A 22,140-nucleotide genomic window follows, 5' to 3' on the forward strand; every position below is an offset into this window, starting at 1 on the left:
CTCGGAACAGCTGTCGCAGGGCTGCCCGGAACTACAGTCCTCGCAGGGGTCCAGGCTGTTACACGCGGCGTGGGAAAGGGTTCTCGCTCTGCCACGGGGGGGACTGTGTGACCTTGGACAAGTCCCTTCCTCCTTAAGAACACCGCAGTGGGACTACGTGCCTGCTCCCGGGTTTGTCTACGCTATGGGGACAGTCAAGCGACCTGGAAAACACTCGCCGGTAAAGGTTGATTGATCTCTGATGACGCGCGGGTCAAAAGCAAGGGACTCAAGTCGCGGCGCGCGAGAACCCAGGACCCGCGCCACGGCTCTCGCGAGATCTCCTCTGAGGGCTGGGGCCGCGGCGTCATCTTCCAGGCAGCCGTGGCGGCGACAGCGACGGCGACGGCGCGTAAGGGACTCACGGGGCGGCCCGTATCCCTCCGCCGCGCCGCGACCCAGCCCTCCTCCCCCCGGCCCTCCAATCCCCGAGCCTGCCGACCTGCCCCTCGGCCGGGGCCCACCCCGCGCCCGGCCGGCCCCACCCCGGCGGCGCCGCCCGCCCGCCCGCCCGCCCGCGCGGCTCTCGGTCCACCTGCCGCCGGCAGCCCCTGCAGCCGTCCGCCCCGCAGGCGCCGCCGAGCCCGCGGCCCGGGCTCCTGCTCCCCGGCGGAGGGATCCGCGCCGGCTGAGGAGGCGGTGCCGAGCTGAGAAGGAAGAGGCAGCTACGGCGGCGGCGGCGGCGGCGGCTCGGGCGGCAGCGCATAAAGGGGCCGCCGCCGGGTGATGCGGTGACCGCTGCAGCTGCTCGGGAGCCGAGTGGGCCTCGGCCCTCAGTCGGTCCCTGCGGACCCGCGCTCCCGGACTCGCCGTCTTCTCCGCTCGACCCGCGCTCCCCGAGGCGGCCTCGCGCCCCCTCGCCCCTTCCCCATCCCTCCCCTGTCCCCGTCCCCGCCCCGGGGGCTGCCGCCACCCGCCTCCCACGATGGCTCTGAAGAGAATCCACAAGGTAAGCGGCCGGAGGCCGGTGGCGGGTCCGGGCCGCGGGGCGGGCCCGCCGAGCAGGCCGAGGCCTGCACTTCGCGCCGTCGCCTCCACCGGGCTCGCATCTTCCTCGGACCCGGCTGCCCGCCCAGGCCCCGCCGGGCGGCCTTCACACCCCGGTCGCAGTGATGGCGCCGGTGGAGGCCCGGGCGCGCAGCCCGCGCTTAGGCCGGAGGTGCTCTGGCGGCTCAGAGGTCCTGCCCGGCCTCCGTCCTAGGCTCTGCGGTGGCCCGGAGCCCCGGGGCCTGTCCCCGGCCTGGGACTGCCGCGCTAGGGGGCCATTGTCCCGGCGGGCCCGGAGGGGGCTGGGGCTGGGGCGGCCCCTCCGACCGAGGTCGGGAGGGCCCCCCCCCCGCCGGGTCCCCCCCCCGCCGGCTGCCCCCCCCCGCCGGCTGCCCCCCCCGCCGGCTGCCCCCCCCGCCGGCCCCCCCCCGCCGGCTGCCCCCCCCCGCCGGCTCCCCCCCCCCGCCGGCTCCCCCCCCCCCCCCGCCTGCTCTCCGCGGGACCGCCGAGCGTGGGGCCCGTACCGCAGGCGGGCAGAAGCAGCAGAAGCAGCCTTTTTGTCCGATCCACAAGTATTTCTTGAGTGCACGCACCTCTCGGCGGCCGCACACGTTGGTCCACTCTACTCGTCCAGAAACTGTTCAAGTAGGAAGTTCAGAAAGAAAAAAAAACTGATTCTTTGAGGGAGGAGGGAAGTAGCGGGAGAAGTGTTTTATTCCTGAGGTTGCCAAATGTAATCAGGAACTTCAGTTTTGCAGGAGTGGGTCTTCTAGAAAAGCTGTTACATTGGCAGGAGTAGAGGTAGAAACCTGACCATTGAAACCCCCTGGAGAAGTTACCGAAAGTTTCCCTTTGCAGCTTAAATTAGGTGACACATTCAGGAAGACCCTTTTAATTTCGAAGGGATTTTGTTAGATTTTTCGATTAGAAAGGACTTCTTTGCCCTTTAAGATGAAGGATTATTCAGTTAGTTACCTATACAGTGTTTCCCTAATACTGCTTCTAGAATATAGGCTTTGCTTAACACTTAGGGTTCCCCCCTCTAATATTGTAATTTCCTAGTGCCTTTCACTATCACGTTTTTTTCATAGAAGTGGGGAAACACCACCGGTGATTCTTGTTTGGTGTTTCAGTTGGCTGTATTAAACCGCTAGCCATTTAGAAGTAGATCCTGGGATTATCCATCCTGAAGGATGGGGTGGAGATGCAAGGGCAAGAGAACCAATTTTCACCTTGCATTACACTTAGTGAAAGTGCTGATTGGTGGACAATTTAAACACCTCCGCTCAGCAGTTGGTCCTCATCCCGTTCTCGATCCAAGACCTTTAATGTGAAATTAATCCCAATGGTTACTGTAAATTAGGTTAGATCCTTACCAACTTCTTTTGACTTCTTTGATTTCTAACATGAAAAAGGGCAGTCTTTAGACAGAGTAAATCTTGTACTGAAATGAAGCAGGATATTTGTTAAATGAAGCTTGAACTTTAAGCAAAGATCTCTTAACGATTCAAGGGGCAGGAACACACTGAGGAATGGTCATCCAAGTAAAACTGTATATGCATTTTTAAGGGTTTTAGGAGTTACTAGGTTTTTATAAAGTCTCCGGGAAGTTACCGACTTGAGATTATTACCTGTAGAAAATTGTGCTCTTATTTTGAAGCCTAAAGAGGAGTGAGTATATGTGATAACTTACAGTCAAGAGATATAGCCTTTCATTTCTACAGATTGATAACGTGTTACAGGGATCTTTTTCAGAGAGGGGGGAAATAGCACTTAAAACATTCATTTTAATCTTCCAACGTGCTTGCTCTCAGTAATAATGTTTCTTTTGAGTTGCTACATAGTCTCTAGGTTTTCTCTAAAGTATCCCCTTATACAAATTTGAATGAGGAAAATCAGGTTTAGACAATGATAATTTGAACTTTTGAAACTCAGTATCTTCCCCCAGTTTATTGCCTAGAGCCCTCCTCAAAGTATGGACCAACTTCTGAGACTATCAGGGATTAGAAAAATAAAATTTATTTTTGGTATACTAGTTAATAACAATTGTAAAAACAAAAGGGAGATCATTTTCCCCCCAAGCTTTTTGTATGACGCCAATTTTAAGTTGAATGCAGACTTACTAGATATGGATAATACCAATCCTATCTTATCCTCAGCCCTAGGAATATATCTACAACGGAATCCCCAAAAGACTTACTTATATAATTGACCTTGGTCTTGAACCTTCCCAGTTTTTTTCTGACAAAATAGTTCTGCTTAAATACCAACTGTAGATAATCATGAACTAATGCATCTGGGTTCTAATAAGATTTTGCTAAGAACCAAATACATTTGACATGTGGCATCTTTAGGAATTCAATATCTTGTTTCTCTGACAGCTGGAAATAGTGTTCTGTGAATTTGACAATGCCATGTCTTTTTTGGAAAAAGCTTTTGGTGGAATTTATTTTGATACATTCTTTAAGGTATCCTGACCTATCCTTTAACAAAGTGTATGTACCAAAGAGGGTTGTCACGAACATCCAGTATAGTTCTGTGCAGGGATTGGGACCCTCTGGGGTTGTTTGTAGCTACACCGAGTGGCCCCAGCCTGCTAAGTTATAACGTTTTCTGCTGACTTTATAGGTCTTTAGCTTTGATTTTGATGCTTTGAGTGTTTCCCTCTTGCAGCACCCCCCCTTCCCCCAGCCCTTTTCCAGTTGGCTGCATCTCATCTGTTGTGGGCTGGGAAACCAGATCTCAGAGCTTATTAAAATTATGTCTAAAATAAGATCCAGTAGGCTCCAAGTGAAGAAGTCTTCATGTGTTCTGTGAACTGTGTGGTTTCTTTGACTGATCAGAGACCTTTTTAACTTCCTGTTTTTCTTCTTTACGTTTGTTATACAGATGCAGGAGGCTATTTGGTTCTCTTACAGTACTGTAGAGGAGGGCGCAGCTCACATGGCCCATGTGGGGATCCATCCGGCTCTAACCAACTGAGCTAACCGGCCACTCCAGTGCTTGTACATTTTAATGATATCCTGCTAATTATAGTTAACATTTGGTATACATAGCTTTAATACCAGGACCATCACTTGATTTAATCTATTTCTATGGTAAAGATTTAAAAATTGTTTTTAAAATTTATTTTCCAATTATAGTTGACATACAGTATAGTGATTAGACATTTATATACCTTACAGAGTGATCACCCTGATAAGTCTAATACCCATCTGACATCGTACATAGTTATTAGAATATTATTGACTATATTCCCTATGTTGTACTTTATATCCCTGTGACTATTTTTATAACTGGCAATTTGTACTTAATCCCATTCACCTTTTTCACCCATTCCCCCAACTCCCCTCTCATCTAGCCACCATCAGTTTGTTCTCTGTAACTGATAAAGATTTTTATGGCTAGCTTCTTTCAAGGCCCCTCAAGAGACAATACATAAGTAAGTTAGTTCTCAGTAAAATAAAATTTTCAAACCTGTTGGCTATAAAGACCAGGCAGGTAGGTAACCAAAGTGAGCAAAGAGAATGGGGGGTGGAGGGGACAGACTAAAAATTGCATGTGCTATCAGAAGAGGGCAGCTGCTACCCAGCTCTCTCCAAATGTTGTGATTGCCTGAATCTGTGGGCCTAATGTTGCCAGATCTTCCATTTTTTTTAAAAAGGAAAGCCACAATCCAGATTTTTGGTAACCAATTAAAAAAAAATCTAAAAAAGCAACCCATACTTTTTGGTAGGTTGGTAGGCACCAGTGTGAATTAGAAATAACGAAAGACTGAGGTTCAGTAAGTAATCAGGAGTGTAAGGATTAAATCATTTAAACCATATTTTCTATCTTTTTAAAAGTTCTAAAGTATTGCTTAATGTAGATGGGCAAGATTAGGTAGTTGGGCAGGATTAGGTAGTTTTATGTAAACTTCAAATTAACTTCTTTGCTGAGGTTTTGTATGATTATGTGTGAGGTTATAGGGAAAGCCGATTTGGTAGATGCACTGATCCCAGTAGAAGTTTACATCTTGCTCTTAACTTCATTGTGAAGTGTTCATGTTATGAATCATCTTTCTGTAAACTACATACTTTCAAAATGTCTAAGATGGGAGATTACCAAAGGATGATTCCTAAGGATGTGGGGAAGGCGTTGTAACACTGTTAACAAGTTTACTACATTTTTAAAAAGATTATTTTAAAATACTGTGCTAGAAGTATGATATCATGTATGACATTAATATTATCAAAGGTACGAACTGAGTGAATTCCAATCAGAGTGACAAAACAAAAGGTCTTGTGGAGTACTGGGAACTTTAACATAATAAATGGTTGGTTGAAGATGGCTGTTTGAATTAGTTCCGTCTTGGAAAGCAGACATACCTCTTACTCCAAAAGATAAGCTTCTTGAAATCTTTGGAAAGTTTTTTGTTTTTTTGTTTTTAATTAGAAAAGGGTTCTTTCCTTTACAAAAGATTCATTGAATTGAGAAACTTTCTTGCCTCTTCCATGTTGCTATTTAAATGTAGTTTAAACAGCTGTCATTGAAGAACTATTAATAAATCCAGGTTTTCTTTGAAGTCTCCTGTGTGTATTACTGTACTGTTGACTGACAAAGAGGAAGTGTTGACAAAGTCCAATTCTGGATATTTAGAGAGAGGGCTGCTAAACTATCCTAGGCTGTTCCCAGGATCGGAATACCTGACTCACGCCTGATGCTGCCAGGAACCTCTGCAGCCTCATCCCAGAAATGCAGAAGCACACTTGTTTTTTTCTGTAGAAATAAAGTTTTGGTGGTTAGGTTTCTGGGCTAACCTTCAAATCATAATAAATGATGATATAGGAAAATAAAGTACCTTTTGTTCTTTTGTCTACAGAGTCAATTGAGATTTCAAGTAATAGAATTGTAAAATGTTAGTTTAGCACTGTAACATATCTCAGAGCTACTTTCTGAAAAGGACATGTGACTGACTTATTAGTGCTAGATCAAGAACCTGGATTTCTTGATTGTGTCCAGTGTCTTTTTGGCAAGTCATTTACCCTTATATAACTGTCAGGTATGTAAATCCAGAGGATGCAATCTCTTTCTTTTGTTCGAACAACTGGGTGTTTAAAACTATGCCCTGGAACCAGAGGACCTTTTCCTCAACATCTCTTTATTGTTAGAAAGGTGTTTATAACTCCCTTAAAACAATGCGAATTTTGGATGTTCTGTTTTCTATATATCTTTAATCAGAGTCAAATGGATTTTTTAATCTCTCCAAAAGTTAAGAATCACTTTCCTACCTCCTTAAACACTCTGTTTTAATCTCAGTAGGTGACCCAATTATCTGTTTTGCAGAGAAAATAGAAATCTTGTATGTGAATTCTTTCGGATTTCCTTCAAAACAAAACCAAAACCCCACCCCACAGCTACCATCTTTAGAATACTCACTTGGTATCAGAATTGCTGAATCCTCTGAACAACCCTAGGAGAATTCTGTTCTCCCTGGTTAGATAAGAAAAGGGAGACTTGGAGAGGTAAACAACCACCCGTGATTATTATATGGTCATGGTAGGAAAAGCCAGGATTTCAATGCATGCAGTCTTGACTCTAGAGCCAGCCATTGCTCCAAATTCATCTTAGTTATCCCTCTTTTTCCTCTTGTCTCTGGAGAAGCTATACTTTTCCCTTTGCCAGGCTAACTTTTGCTTTCCATTTTATTGTTTTCTTTCAGCCAGGTCATTGCTCTCCAGTAATTGACGCTGCTCTCCTAGTTCCGATCTTTTTTCTACTAATTCCCCTCAGCTTCCAAAATTATCCAGGATGTCCCTCATCCTAAAAAAACAAACAAAAAATTATTTTAACCCTCATCCTAAAAAAACAAACAAAAAATTATTTTAACCCTCCTCCTGGACTAGAACCCATGCCTTCCTCTTCTTTATCGCTGGCATTTCAGTACCAAAATTCTTAAAAGAATGGTCTGTTTACTGTCTGGGACTGTTTAGTAAGATCACTTATGATTACTTAATCGCTAAATTCAATGGATACTTCAGGTTTTATTTAACTTTTGTAACAGTTAACATGGTTATCACTCATTTCCCTTAAAACTGCTGTCTCCTTCCTCATATCTAGTGTTTCACAACTTTATTAGAACACTTTTCGAACTAATATTGATAGCTTCAAACGAGTTCATAAAACAATGCACACTTGGATTAAAATTGACAGCACAAATAGTCCCAGGTAAATTAATTAAAATACATAAACTACCACAAGCACAAAATTAAATTATTTAAAAGCAAAAATATATTAAAATGGAACATAATTCATTGTCATTTTGTTATAAAGTAACAAACACTTAAAGAATAGTATTTTTCTTACATAATAAAAGAGATCATCAGGTGCTGCATTAAATGTTACATTGTTTTCATTGCAGCATACTTTGAAAATGTTTCAAACAGATGTAGCAAAAGAGGATATAGAGTGCAGATTTTCAATATTCATGCAATTAGGCTAGTACCAACATTACTGATTATCTCAGACAGACAGGTCACCTAATTTAAAAAAAAAATAGAAGTCTATGCTTTGCTCATGTTTGTTTTAAAATAATCCGACTTTTGCGGACTTAATCAAAGGACTCTTTTTTTTTTTAAACTTCTGTATTCTAGCTATAAATCCATGGGAAATGGGGTTAGTATAGTAGAAATATTTAATGTACAATAAACTGATTAAATAACTTATCAAAAGTATGTTGAATTACAACAGTAAACAGGAGATAACCAGTGGAATCAAATAGACAGTGCCTATGGTGAAATGCTGTTTGTGCATCAGAAAACAATGGATAGCATTTGATTTGTGATGTGCAAATTTCTTAAGGCAAATTATGTTATTTCTTAAAAACATTAAAAATGGACAAAATTTAGGACAAAATATTGCCACCTTTATTACTATAATACATATTAGTATCTCATGAGAAATATTATTGTAATTGAAACAGTTCTAATTGATCCTTCTCGGAATCATTTTCCTTTAGTCTTTGCTTTTCCTTATCCAGAGAATGTCTTCTCACCCTACCCCCTCCTCCTTCTGAATTCTTTATTCATCCTTGGAGACCCAACAGAAATGGCTTCTCTGTAAAGTATGCCCCAGGCATGCAGGCAGTAGGGTTCCATTATAGAACTGTTTCTTAGTATGTGGCCGTGATTGATTATTACCTCCTCTAGACTGAGCTCTCCTGGGCAAAGTTCTCGTCTTATTCATTATATTCCCTGAATATCACTGAATGCCTGATGCATATTAGGCATTCAGTTTTTGCCAACCACATTCACGAAATGCCAACACAAGGGGTGTGGTGGGACAAAATAGGAGGATTTTGGAGCATCATGCTTACTGAGTCATGTTCTAACCCTGTGGTTAGGCAAGTCACTTCACTGGTTTTCTTTAGCCTCAGCTCCCTTGTCTATAGAATGGGGATAGAGTCACACACCCTGCAAGCCTGTGGGAGATGAGTAGAAAGAAAATGCGGACTCCAGAAAGGGGAGTTTTTAATAGTAATTATCACTGTGGCTGGTTTAACTGCCCAGTAATGTTGACCCATGGAAGTGGTAGAATCTTGAAATCTTGGGTGTCAGTGTTAAGGACTGTTTAGCATTTCACTTCATTGCTACCCCAACCAAAAAAGAAAGGGAAAAAAGCCACTATTATGTTGTAAAAATAATATTTTGTAAACTTTCAAAGCAGAAAAAGGGACTGAATTCCAAATTTTTTCTTCAACTACAAAATATTGTCACGTAAGTGTGTTCGTAATGCATGTGATGTTTTTGTTGGCCTAGAAGTAAAAACGATTCTCTTTAACATCTTGTAAGATGAACAAAAAAAGAAACACATACACAAAATACATTATTTTGTAATAGTAGGATCTGCTGCTGTCCTTTGAGCACTTCCCCCTACTACCTAGAGCATCATGCCAGCGTAAGTGACAGCAGTCCTCTGCCAACTTCTTAAGGGCTTATATCAGATGACATTTTTGAAATCTAGAGTTGTTTTACAGAAGCCACAGTTTAGAAACATTCCTTAAAATAATAGTATACTAGCAGGAGTGATTGATTTTCTTTAGATTAAATGTACTATTTATACCATCTATATTAGTTGCATAAGGCTGCTAAAATAAGTTACCCAAAACTGAGTGGCTTAAAACAACAAATTTATTCTCTCACAATTGGGAGGCTAGAAGTTCAAAATCAGTATATCGGCAGGTCAGACTCCCTCTGCAGGCTCTGAGAGAATCTTTCCTTGCCTCTTCCAGCTTCGGGTGGCTTTTAACGTTCCTTGGCTTCCCTGGTTTGTGTCCGTATCACTCCAATCTCTGTCTTCATCTTCATTACCTTCTGCTCTGTGGGTCTCTTCTCTTTTGTCTCTTACAAGAGCACTTGATATTAAATTCAGGAACCACACAGGTAATCCAGGATGATTTTATCAATACCCTTAATTTAATTATATCCACAAAGACCCTTTCTCTAAATAAGGAAACATTCATAGGTCCCAGAAGTGCCACATATCTTTTTGGGGACCATTCAGTCCTATATATTATGTAATCAAATTCTAATAAAGTGATTGCTGTAATTGCCATTGGGCTTTTCTGTTTTTGTTTTAACTTTCTAAAATTTTGAAACAATCTCAAACCTACAGAAAAGTTGCAAATACAATATTTAGAACACTTTTCTTTAACCATTTCAAAGTTGTCAACATGATGCCTCATCAACCCCAAATCCTTTAATGTGTTTTTTTAAATTTGATTTTCTCCTCAATTTTTTTTAAATTAAAGATTATTGGGGTGATCATTGTTAGTAAAGTTACATAGATTTCAGGTGTACAATTCTGTATTTTTTTTTAACTTTTATTTATTTTAAGTGTGTTTTTCCAGGACCCATCAACTCCAAGTCAAGTAGTTGTTTCAATATAGTTGTGGAGGGCGCAGCTCACAGTGGCCCATGTGGGGATCCAACTGGCAACCTTGTTGTTAAGAGCACTGCAGTCTAACCAACTGAACTAACCAGGCACCCTAACTTGTATTTTTTACAAATACATTCTGCTACATAATCACAATACAACCATCAAAATTAGGAAATTTCCGTTGAGATCTTACTGCCATCTAGTCTTCAGACCCCATTGCCAATTGTTCCAATAATGTCCTTTTATAGGAAAGGATCCAGTCCAGAGTTACCTTGCATTTAATTATCTATCTTTAGTCTCTTTCCTTGGCTTCATGACCTTGACACTTTTAAAAATTATAATCCAGTTATTAGTATTTTGCAGAATGTCCCTCAGCTTGGGTTTATCTGGTTTTCTTGTGATAAAATTTAGGCCCTATATCTTTAGCAGGAATGCCACAGTAGCAATGCTGTATCCCACTCAAGTGGTGCATGATTTTGGTTGGATTCTTCCCATTATATCCTGTCAGGTGGTATGCACCTGAAATGGGTTCACTTTGACCCATTTACTGAGAATTTTCACTTTCGTCACTTGACTAAGGGGATGTCTGTCTACCAGGGTTCTCTACTACAGAGTTATTTTTTTCCCCTTTGTAATGAATAAATAATTTGTTGAATAAATAATTTGAAAAAAATGTATTTATCCTGTTTGTATTACTTATCTATTGCTGCATAGGAAAATACCCCCAAATTTAGCTGTTTAAAACATTTGTTTTCTCATAATTTCTGAAGATCAGGAATTTGAGAATGGCTTATAGCGAGGTGATTCTGGCCCAGGGTCTTTTGAGGTTGCAAGCAAAGCTGTTGCCTGGAGCTGCAGTTCTCTGAAGGCTAGAGGATCCTCTTCCAAGCTCACTCCCGTGGTTGTTAGCAGTTCCTTGTGGGTTGTTGGACTGAGGGACTCATCCCCCTCTCCCACCGCGTGTATCTCTCCACAGGGCTGCCTGACTGGGCTTAAATCGGCTTCCCTCAGAGTCTTCCAGAAAAGAGAGAGAGCAACCAAACGAAAGACCACGTTATTTTTTAGAACCTAATTTCAGAAGTGACATGCCGTTCCTTTAGCCTAATTCCTTTGGGCTCACAGACCATCCTTGCTACAATGTGGGAGAGAGGACTACACCAGGGTGTGAATACTAGGAGTCGGGTCAATGGGAGCCGACTTGGAGTCTGGGGACCACACTGTTACTCCAAAATTCTAATGTACTCATTTTTAAACCTATATTTGTATGCACTCATTATTTCCTATTTTATTCAGGTAGGTTATAATTATTATCATTTATTTTCATGCTCAAATTGTTACGAATTTGCTCTTTTCCTCCCATCATTCTTTGAGCACTGTTTTATATTCTGGCACAAGATGTTTCTGGCTTTTTCTTCTACTTCTGCGACAACTCTGTAATCATCTGTTTTTCCAAGGATCCCCAGTTTTTTTTAGTGGACAATGGTATATAGAAACCAAGATCTGGATGCTAGGTGTGCCCGTTGCTCTTAGAATCTCGCTTCCAAGCTTTCTCAGTGTAATCAGAACCATGAATTCAGACTGGTACCTCTAATTCCAGTCTGAAACCATAGGGTTCACCCTATACTTCTTCCTTTCAGTCTTTTTTTCCCCTGGCAACGGGAAACCTGGCTTCTGTGATTCTTAATATATTTACTCATTTGATCAGTTCTCCTGTATATAATCAACCTCCCATTGCTGTGACTCACCTGCATGAACACCACTCTAGTTCCTCTTCCCCTCGGGATGCCCTTAACTGTCTAACATGGACATCCTGTGCTGGGCCATGCCTCTCCCTCTGTGGATGTCCTCACCATTTTTAAAAATCAAAGTAAAATATAGGGCTTTTTGACACATATTATTAGATAAAAACTGTTGAAATAATAGTGCTAGTCATGTAGAACATTACTTAAAACAGGAGTGGGGGAGTAAAGGGGGGGAGAGAAAAACAGATAGAGGAAGTTCAGCCCAGTGATATGAGCACGTAGTACTTTTCCAAGTTAGGGAATATGGCATTTTCTATAGCCTATTCTTGGGGAAAACTATGACAGTTTAATGTTACTCTGAGACCATTTTGGTAACTCTAGTGACTTGTATAAAATAGTCTCCATCCCTAGAAATAGCTGGAGTCCCGAAATTTATCTTTTATTATGAAATATTTTATGTTTAAAAAAGTTTTAAACACTGATATGGCCAACATCTGTGTACTTACTGACCCCCTTAAAATTCAGACCTACCTAATTTAGCTTTAGTGTTCAAGTTTAGTCATGAGCAAAGGCTTCTCTTGATAATTAATGATCTTGGTGTCTGCATATTTAGAAATATTATTCATGTTTTGATAAGGGTACATTGTTGTGGGTGATACGGAATTACTAGTAGAACCTCCCCTACTTCACGTATTGCATCAAGGCTACAATATCGTCACTGAGTTTAGTAATAGGCCAAATTCCTGTCCATCAAAAGGTTATTTGTATCTTTAATCATTGTGCTTTAATTGTGACTAAAAATAATAAAATCCTCAAATTATTGAGCTTATAGGCGTAATCACACATGTTTGTGAGCTCTTTTTAAAATTGATTTATAAGACTCATTAAATTGGTTTATTAAAAAGTTGAATATCTTTTCAAAAGGTAAATAGTTACACCCTTTATTTTCATCACTATAGGACAAACCTCAAAATCTGTTTAACTTACAGTGGCAATCCCAAAACATGTTTATGCAGTCCCTTTTTCCCCCCAGGGTATATGTCTTATTTCTTCTGTTGAATCTGTTAATATAACTTGATGTGGAAATTAAATTGTATGAGGTTACATGCAACATCGATAAAGATTGACAAAATTGTTCAGACTTTGAGGAACAACTTGAAGCTAACAATTTTTATTGGCATTCGGAAAGGAGCTAGCTATTAGTTTCTTAGTCCAAACTGTGAACATGATTTAGCCTGAGATAGGAGCACTAGTGTGGCACTTTTTACTTTTGCAGTCAGTATTTTCATTGTCTTTTAGTTTCTGGTATTGCTGTTATACTTTGTCACCAGTGTTGTTAAATTTCATCTTACATGGTGTGGTGTAGGTCAGTTTTTATTTATCTGCTCGACATTGGTCTTTTTGAACCAGAAATTCATGTTCTAAAGTTTGGGGATGTTTTCTTGAATCAACTTTTCTCCTGGTTTCATTAACTTCATTTTCTCTGGTCTTCCCCCCCCCCCCTCTCTCTTTTATTAGCTTCAGGTGCACAAGACAAAGTAATACTTAGATGTTTATCATTTATATCTCTCACACTATGTGGACTCCCCTCCCCCATCTCATTTTTTTTTAATTATTGGGGAATAATGTGTTTGTCCAGGGCCCATCAGCTCCAAGTCGTTGTCCTTCAGTCTAGTTGTGGAGGGCGCAGCTCAGCTCCAAGTCCAGTTGCCGTTTTCAATCTTTGGTGGCAGGGGGCACAGCCTACCATCCTGTGCAGGAGTTGAACTGGCAACTTTGTTGTTGAGAGCAGGGCTCTAACCAGCTGAGCCATCCAGCTTCCTGCTGCCCCTCAGGAAGCTCAGCTGCTGGCTGCTTGTTGTCTTCAAGGTAGTTGTGGAGGGCGCAGCTCACTGGCCCATGTGGGGAATGAACCGGCAACCCTGTTCAAAGCTGGTGCTCTAACCAACTAAGCCATCTGGCCGCCCCATGGTCTCCCTTTGAAAAAAAACCAAAAAAACCCAAAACTTATCAGATATTGGACTTCCTGGACTGGTCCCCTATCCCCGTCTGTATGGATTTGCCTATTCTGGACATTTCACATAAATGTAATCATACAATATGTGACATTTATGTCTGGCTTCTTTTGTTTAGCATAGTATTTTCAAGGTTTAGCCAAGTTGTATTATGTATCAGTACTTAATTCCTTTTTATGGCTGACTAATATTCCATTCTATGGATATGTACATTTTCTTTTTTCATTCATCACTTAATGGGCATTTGGGTTTCCATTTTTTTAACTACTTAAACAATACCGCTATGAACATTTATTTTAAAAATTTTGTGTGAACATATGTTTTCATTCCTCTTGGATATATATTAATGCCTAAGAGTGTAATTGCTGGGTCATGTGGTAATTCTACGTTTAACATTTTGAGGAACCACAAAACTTTTCCAGACTGGCTGTACTATTTTACATTCCCACCAGCAATGTATGAGGATTCTAGTTTCTGTCCATCCTCACCAGTGCTTGTTACTTTATTATTTTGATTATAGCTTTCCTAGTAGGTGTTAAATGATATATCATTGTGGTTATGATTTGGATTTCTCTCTGATGACTAAATTATGTTGAGCATCTCTTCATATGCTCATTGGCCATAGATATATCTTCTTTGGAGAATTGTGTACCTTTTGTCCATTTTTATTTTTTTTAAAAATGGGTGGCTGGTTTTAATTTTGGCTTCCTTCCCCCCTTACTTCCTCCTCCCTCCTCCCCCACTCTTGTTCAAGCTGTTGTTTCTCAGTCTAGTTGTGTAGGACAGAGCTCCCTGGCCATAGCTCCAAAGAGAGCTGTTGTTCACAATCTTAGCTGTAGAGGGCGCAGCTCACTGGCCCATGTGGGAATCGAACCGTCAACCTCAGCAATGGAAGCACCGCTCCAACAACCTGAGCCACTGAGGGACCTGTATTAGGTTTTGAAATCAGGAAATGTGAGCCTTCAACTTTGTTCTTTTCCAGAATTGTTTTCGCTGTTTGGGTCCCTTGCATTCTTATACGAATTTTAAGATCAGCTTATCGTTTCTATAAAAAAAAGGCAGTTAGAATTTTGATTGACGTTGCATGGAATCTGTAGCTCAATTTGGGTTGTATTTGGATTAGTCCTACCTATATTTTCTACTTTCCATCTTTGTCTTTTATTTATTTTCTGGTAGACTGATTCCCAGAATGTATGTTTGTTTGAAGGATTTTGTTCTTGTTTTCATAGAAGCAATACCTTCTATGACCTTTGAGGATATTTATGAGTTTTTCTTTTGTTTTGACTTTTTTCCCCCCTTCCTGGTCTTTGTTTTGTTTTCTTTTTTTTTTAATTAAAGTTTATTGGGGTGACAATTGTTAGTAAAGTTACAAAGATTTCAGGTGTACAATTCTGTATTACATCATCTATAAATCTCATTGCGTGTTCACCACCCAGAGTCAGTTCTCCTTCCGTCTTTGTTTTCTTTAGCTTCTTTTTTTTCTCTGCATTATTTTGGTCTTTCATGTTGAAGATGAATCATCATGTGCTGATTCCTTCATTGTCAGTTTTCTATCCTTTTAAATTTAAGAGTAGGGCAATAAAAAGCTGATTAAAAGGTCTGGACATATTGGGGTAAGGTTTGGCAGCCCTTGGAATTCAATTTATGGTTTGCTGGCTGGGCTATTTCTCCAGATGAACTACTAATGTCAGTGAATTGTATAACTCTTTATCTTTGGCTGGTCAGATTTTCCTGAGGATCTTCTAACCTCCTGCTTGGGAAGGTATAGGCTAGGCTTCCAGTGTTCTCTGAACCACTGGGAACAAAGTGTGTATATAAATATTCACTTAACTTTCCTGTGTTCTATACATCATCCATGCCCTTGACTGTACTTAGTATCTTACAGTGCTAAGACCTCTGTTTTATCCTGTCCAGAGAACAAACCTCTGGCCAGTTGCTTGGGTGGGGATGGCATTCAGTGGAAGGAGTCCCGAGTCAGGGAAATGACCAAGGCATCACTTTATTACTTTTAAGTTTTAAAGTTTTAGCTTTATTATTATTTTATTATTTTTATTGGGGAAGGGGAACAGGACCTTATTGGGGAACAGTGTGTACTTCCAGGATTTTTTCCAAGTCAAGTTGTTGTCCCTTCAATCTTAGTTGTGGACGGTGCAGTTCAGCTCCAGGTCCAGTTGCTGTTTCTAGTTGCAGGGAGCGCAGCCCACCATCCCTTGTGGGACTGACTCGAGGAGTTGAACCGGCAGCCTTGTGGTTGAGAGCCCACTGGCCCACGTGGGAATTGAACCGGCAGCCTTCAGCGTTAGGGGCCCAGAGCTCCAACCGCCTGAGCCACCGGGCTGGTCCCTAGCTTTATTATTTTTAAGATTTTTATCCATAAACCACATATAGTATTGTTTTGGATGTTGTCACAATTTACATGGATGTTATGGAAATGTATAAATGTTCCTCAACTTAAACAATGGGGTTCCCTTCCTATATACCCATCGTAAGTTGAAAATACTTATAATACTCCTAACCTACTGAGCATCATAGCTTAGCCTAGCCTACCTTAAATGTGCTCAGAGCACTTACATTAGCCTACAGAAGGGCAGTTATCTTGAGTTTCATCTCAAGGGTAATTGCCTTCCCTTCTTCTCACCAGAAGCAGGACACACAGATGGGATGTGAAAACCCAAAACACAATATTCAGAAAATGCTGGCAACACCGCACACTGTTGAGTATCGGTTGTTTACCCTCATGATCATGTGGCTGACTGGGAGCTATGGCTCACTGCTGCTGCCCAGCATCACGAGAGTATCATACCACATATTGCTAGCCCAGGAAAAGATCAAAATTCAAGGTACGGTTTCTACTGAATGCGTATCACTTTCACACCACCGTAAAGTCAAGTTGAACCATTCATTGTAAGTTAGGGTCTGTCTGTATACATTTTAAATAACATGCATTTTTCAATGAATACAAATATACCAACAATTTCTTTTTAAAAATTTATTCCCCATGGTAGACATTAGTTTCCAAGTTTTTGTTACTACAAATACTAAAGCTTCAGTATCTTCATATGTGTCTCTTAGTGCACATAGGTGAATGTTTCTCTTTATAGTCAGTAGAATTGTTTGGTTCTAGAGTGTCAGCCTTTTCATTTTTGTAAGATGTTGCCAAATTGTCTTCCAAAGTTTTTAGACAACCAACTACAGGATATGAGTTTGTAATTAACTTTTTTCTTTTAAATTTTCCGTATTATGAATATACCACACTATAGAAAAATACACAAAACACATCAAGTAAACTTCAATGAAATTTTCAAACATCCTATAACAAATTTCCATGTGCCCGATCACCCATCATTTTGTATTAATTCTTGATTACCTCTTCTACCCTCACTGCATTATTTTGAAGCCACTCCCAAATGTCATATCATTTTATTTCTAAATACCGGTAGTTCAGAATGTATTACTAAATGATAAGGCAGTGGTTCTCAACTGCGGGCAATTTTCCCCACCAGGTGACATTTAGCATTTTTGTAGACATATTTGGTTTTCACAAATGGGAGGCGACTGGGTGCTACTGGCATGTAGCAGGTAGAAGCTAAGGAGCTGCTTAATGTCCTACAATGCATAGGAGAGCTCTCAACAACAAAGAATTATCTCCCAAAATGTTAATAGTGCCCAGGTTGAGATAAGGATTCTTAAAAAAATAATACACACACACACACACACACACACACACACACAATTATCACATCTAAAAATATGAGCAATTTCTTGACATCAAATGTCCAATCAGCTAAAATTTTTTCTCTTTCAAATGAGATTTTTAAAAACATTTTGTTTGTTTGAATCAATATATAAACATGATGTCTTTTAAGTCTTTGTTAATATATAATTATCCCTCATTTTCTTACTTTTTTTGTTCGATAAAACAGGTCCCTTATGCTACATTCTATTCCACATTCTGTACACATTGCTGATTCTGTCCTCATCTACTTAAACAGACTTGCAACCAGTCCTCCTGTTTTTAGCCCTGCTTCCAAGAATTTCTTGCCCAGTCAACTTTGTAAATTTGGTTCCATCTTGAGTTTTTCCCACGAATTAGGATTCACCCTTCTTCTGAGTCACTATCGTTCATCATTCTGCTTTCTAGTTTCCAAAAGTTTTATTGCTGTTGCTTCCTCTCCCATTCTTTGACTTGTGGGTTTAAGCCTTTTTTTTTAATCTGTTTACTCTTATTGTAATAGGATTTTGGGAGAGAGTAAAATTTATATGTTTAATCTGTCACTTTGCCTGGAAAGGTCTGAGATATTTTCAGTGGTTCTTCCTGTATATATTTCTAAACATGCTGTAGTGTTATACCAAAATTTATATTTCCAGGAATTGTAACTCGAAAGGAATAGGCACATCAAAAGTCATAAAATACAAACCCCTGTGGATCTAATTACCTTTATGTAGCTGATGAAAGTATTGGACATTTACATGTTTTCAAAGTAGTTCATTATTTTCTCCTAGATCAATATGTAACATTTAAAAATCGCTGTCTTCTTCGGCCATAAAAAAAGAAAGAAAGAAAAGCAATCTTGCCATTTGCGACAACATGGATTGACCTAGAGCATATTATATACTAAGTGAAATAAGTCAGAGAAAGACAAATACCATATGAGCTCACTTATATGTGAAATCTATAGAAGAAAATAATAATAATAAACAGAAAGACTCATACAGAGAACAAACTAATGGTTACCAGATGCAAGGGGGGGTTGGGGGATTGGGTGAAAAAGGTGAAGGGATTAAGAAGTACAAATTGGTAGTTATAAAGTAGTCATGGGGATGTAAAGTACAGCACAGGGAATGTAGTCAATAATACGGTAATAACTGTGCATAGTGCCGGGGGGGCTGTACCAGGCTGATTGGAAAGATCACTTCATAAATTATATAAATGTTTAACCACTGTGCTGTATACCTGAAACTGATATAAAATAATATTGAATGTCAAATGTAATTGAAAAATAAATTTAAAAATATAAAAATGGCTGTCTTCTAAATTTAGCTAAGGTGGCTAGCTTATTATTTACCTAGTTTGAGGTTTTAGGTAAATACCAGGGGTGCCAAAAAATGTATACAAGTAGACATTTTGGTCAGTGTTGCTAAAGCAGTAGTTCGCTGTAATTAGAAGTGTCTGGATGCTGATGGTAACCACTTTGAGCACCTCTTGTAATTGCAGAAGTCAAACGTGACTCGTATCCATCTTTTCTTACCAGTGTATTTTGAGTATTACAATTTTAATACAGTTTTCCTTTCTTAAAATGTGTATTTGTTTTTTAGCACCCTCTGTATTTATACCTAAGATTAAACATTGTTTGGTGTTGTAAAGGACCCTGGACAATATATTAGGATGTTAAATCTGAAGGGACATAGATCACTTGAAATAAACTACTTTTATTATGACTTTTCTCCCTTAACAGTATTTTAAAATATTAAAAATATTTCTCTTGAGCCAGTACCTTTCATTAACAGGGTAGTATTTGTTTTGGTTTTAGTATTTAGCAGAATTAGAAATTTGTTAATTGTTTTGCTGAGAAAATGATATGGTGATAATTGTTGAAAGGATCTGTTATTCAGAGTCCTGTTCTCTTCAGAGACATGTGGGGATATTTATCAGTTAGCTTTGCTATATTACAAAGGACTCAAATTTCATGCCTTAAAACAACAATTTATTATTTCTCAGGATTCCGTGGATTGACTAGGCAGTTTTGCTTCATGTGTTATCAACCAGGGTCATTCCTGTGGCTGTATTCAGCTAGCATCAGGATTAGAAGGTCCAGGAAGACCTCTCCCACATTTCTGGGGCCTTGATGCTGACTGTTGACTGGAAATGTGCACCCCCCCACCCCCACCAAAGGTCTTTTCAGCAAGATAGCCTTGACCTCCTATTTGGTGGCTCAAAGCTCCGAGAGTGAAAGAAGAAAAACTGTACTTGTAACTGACAGTGTCACATTTGCTTCATTTTTTTGGTCAAGCAAGACACAAGACCAACCTGGATTTGAGGGGAAGGGAAATAGACTACTTCTTGATAAAAGAAGTGGTATATTCTTACAAGGAGGAGAGAAATTGTTGGCAACTATCTTTGGGGATAATTTATTGCAGGGAAAATTATAGTAAATGTTGTCTTAATAGCATAGTAGTTACTGCTAGAATAAAGTCACATGTTGTAAATTTAATTTTATAGTATACTTTTGCTTCTTTGGATTCATTAAAAATAATTCTAATGGTTGAAGGATATTAAATTAACCTTTTTTTCAACATGTTGATTTCAGAAGAGTTTTTCTGAAGATTTGTTTGGCCAGTCAGTCAATGGGAGGAGGGAAGAGAGGAGTAGAGGGGAAGGGGAAAGACTTGTTGGATGTGAAACCCAAAAATGTGATTGTTTTGAGAAATGGTGTAACCATTTACCTGGGGCTCAGTCTTTTCCTGTCAGAATAGCTTCCTAAGTTGCTTTGCTTCCCATCCCACCCCCACCCCCTAGCTTTATTGAGATATGACTGACATATAACATTGTGTAAGTTTAAGTATACAGTGTTGATTTGATACACTTACATATTGCAAAATGATTACCTCCAGAGTATTAGTTAACACCTCCATCACAGCACATGCAGTGTTAGCTAAAACCTCCATCATGGCACATAATTACCAAATTTTTTTTTTTGTGGTAAGGACATTTAAGACCTATTCTCTCAGCAAGTTTCAAGTATATAATACAGTATTATTAGTTGTAATCACCAAGCTGTGCATTAGGTCCCCAGAACTTATTCATGTTATAACTGGACATTTGTAGTCTGACCAACATCTCCCCACTTCCCTCATCCCCTTTCAAGTTTCGTTGTTTAGCCTAGTGCTAGGAACTAAGGAAAGGGAATTTAAAAAGATAAAAGATACTAGGACGTAAGTGTTCTAAAAAGCATGTACTGGGGTTAAACAATTTCTTTCTTGTAACATTAATATGTAATCACTAGGGTTTTTTTACCTGGTATTCTCTAAGTTTTTCCTATAGCACTTTAAAAGCCTAAAGGCCAGGGAGGTGGCTCTCTTCATGGTTGCCTGTCTGTTCTGGGAAAGTCAATAAAATTGAGTTCTAGGAAGAAAGGAAGAAAGAATTTCTTATTACTAGCTTTGTTCCTCCAAGATTCTCACTTCATCATTGTCTTGATAGCACACATGTATTAAGAAACGTAAGGCTAACTAGTCTGTGCTTTTTTTTTTTTGACTTGATTCAGAATGTTTTCATACCAAAGAACTGCTTCTCTGCTTGCCTCCTCCGCTTTGTTAATCTCAAAAATGCTCTCAGAATTCTCAAGTAGCACCACTGTAATGATTATGTGAGTTAAGCATTCTCTGTAAGTTAATTGGTCAGATCTACCATGTTAAAAACTGCTTAAAGTGCTATGCTTTGTTCTTAATGTCAGGAAGTATAAAATGTTTTTGAAACAGAGAATATACTCCTTGGTACCAAACCTTTCCCCAGCCTAACTATGATAGGGCTTGAATTTTCTGTCTAATCCTCTCCCAACCCTTGCTGCAGATAAAATGGAAATCCTTTTTTAGAGTGTGAATTTCATCCTAGGAAAACAAAAACTGTTTTTCTTATCATCGTCATGGTACTATAATATCCACCCCCAAGACAGTAGTACATGCTTCTATTACTATGCAGAAGATGCTTGATTAGATGGGCATCAAGTGATTTCAACGTGGACAAAGAGCTCCTGTCTCTAAGCTTACATAAAATGTAATTTTGAAAGGACGTTTCTTCAGATGTAGCTATTCACACTTTTGTTATTACTGTCTATTGTCTAGTTTTGGAGGTTGGACTGTTCCAGGGAGACGCAAAAATCTTTTTCTGAAGTTAGGTGGTGTAATTGAATAATTGTTCTCAAATATAATCCCAGCCTTGAGACTTGCTTTGGCTTTTTATTTTTTAACTTGAATTACATTTTCTGTGCTTTGATTCATCACATAAGACAGCTTTGCAAATGTGCAGCCAGTCTTCTAGCATAGTAAAATTTAATGGCTTACTTGACTATTGTGCACCTATCTTACATCATAGAGATTGTCAGTCTGTAGGAAGATGGACGTAACTGTGAGCAGATTCATCATTTTGAACTCCCTAGGTTAGTGTTAGAGAACTTGTGAAACAAACTGTGCTTTGGAAGAGTGAAGAGTAAAGTACATGAGAAGTACTACTTTTAAGTTTCATTTCAGAACATCAGAGTACCAAAACTTAACCATATGTTACTTACTAAAAATAGTATGTGTGGAGTTTTGAGGGGGTCGAAGCATAATTTTACAGGGTATAATAGGAAATAGGGTTTCATTTTAACCCCTTTTTGAGGTCCTCATTGTCGTGCCACTTTTAAGTAATACACCAAGACAATATTATGTAACATTAATTTATT

General features: G+C 39.9%; 1 protein-coding gene across 1 annotated transcript in view; it reads left to right on the forward strand.

Annotated features, from left to right (window-relative positions):
- Nucleotides 1-665: 665 nt before the first annotated feature.
- UBE2D2 (ubiquitin conjugating enzyme E2 D2) overlaps nt 666-22,140 on the forward strand; it is a 48,347-nt gene continuing 26,872 nt past the window's right edge. Inside the window, exon 1 of the mRNA XM_081034824.1 lies at nt 666-988. Coding sequence (XP_080890950.1) covers nt 965-988 — 24 coding nt within the window. The 5' untranslated portion in view covers nt 666-964. The remainder of the gene's footprint in view (nt 989-22,140) is intronic.

The sequence above is a fragment of the Rhinolophus hipposideros genome, assembly GCF_964194185.1.
Source record: "Rhinolophus hipposideros genome assembly, chromosome: 23".
Lineage (NCBI taxonomy): Eukaryota > Metazoa > Chordata > Mammalia > Chiroptera > Rhinolophidae > Rhinolophus > Rhinolophus hipposideros.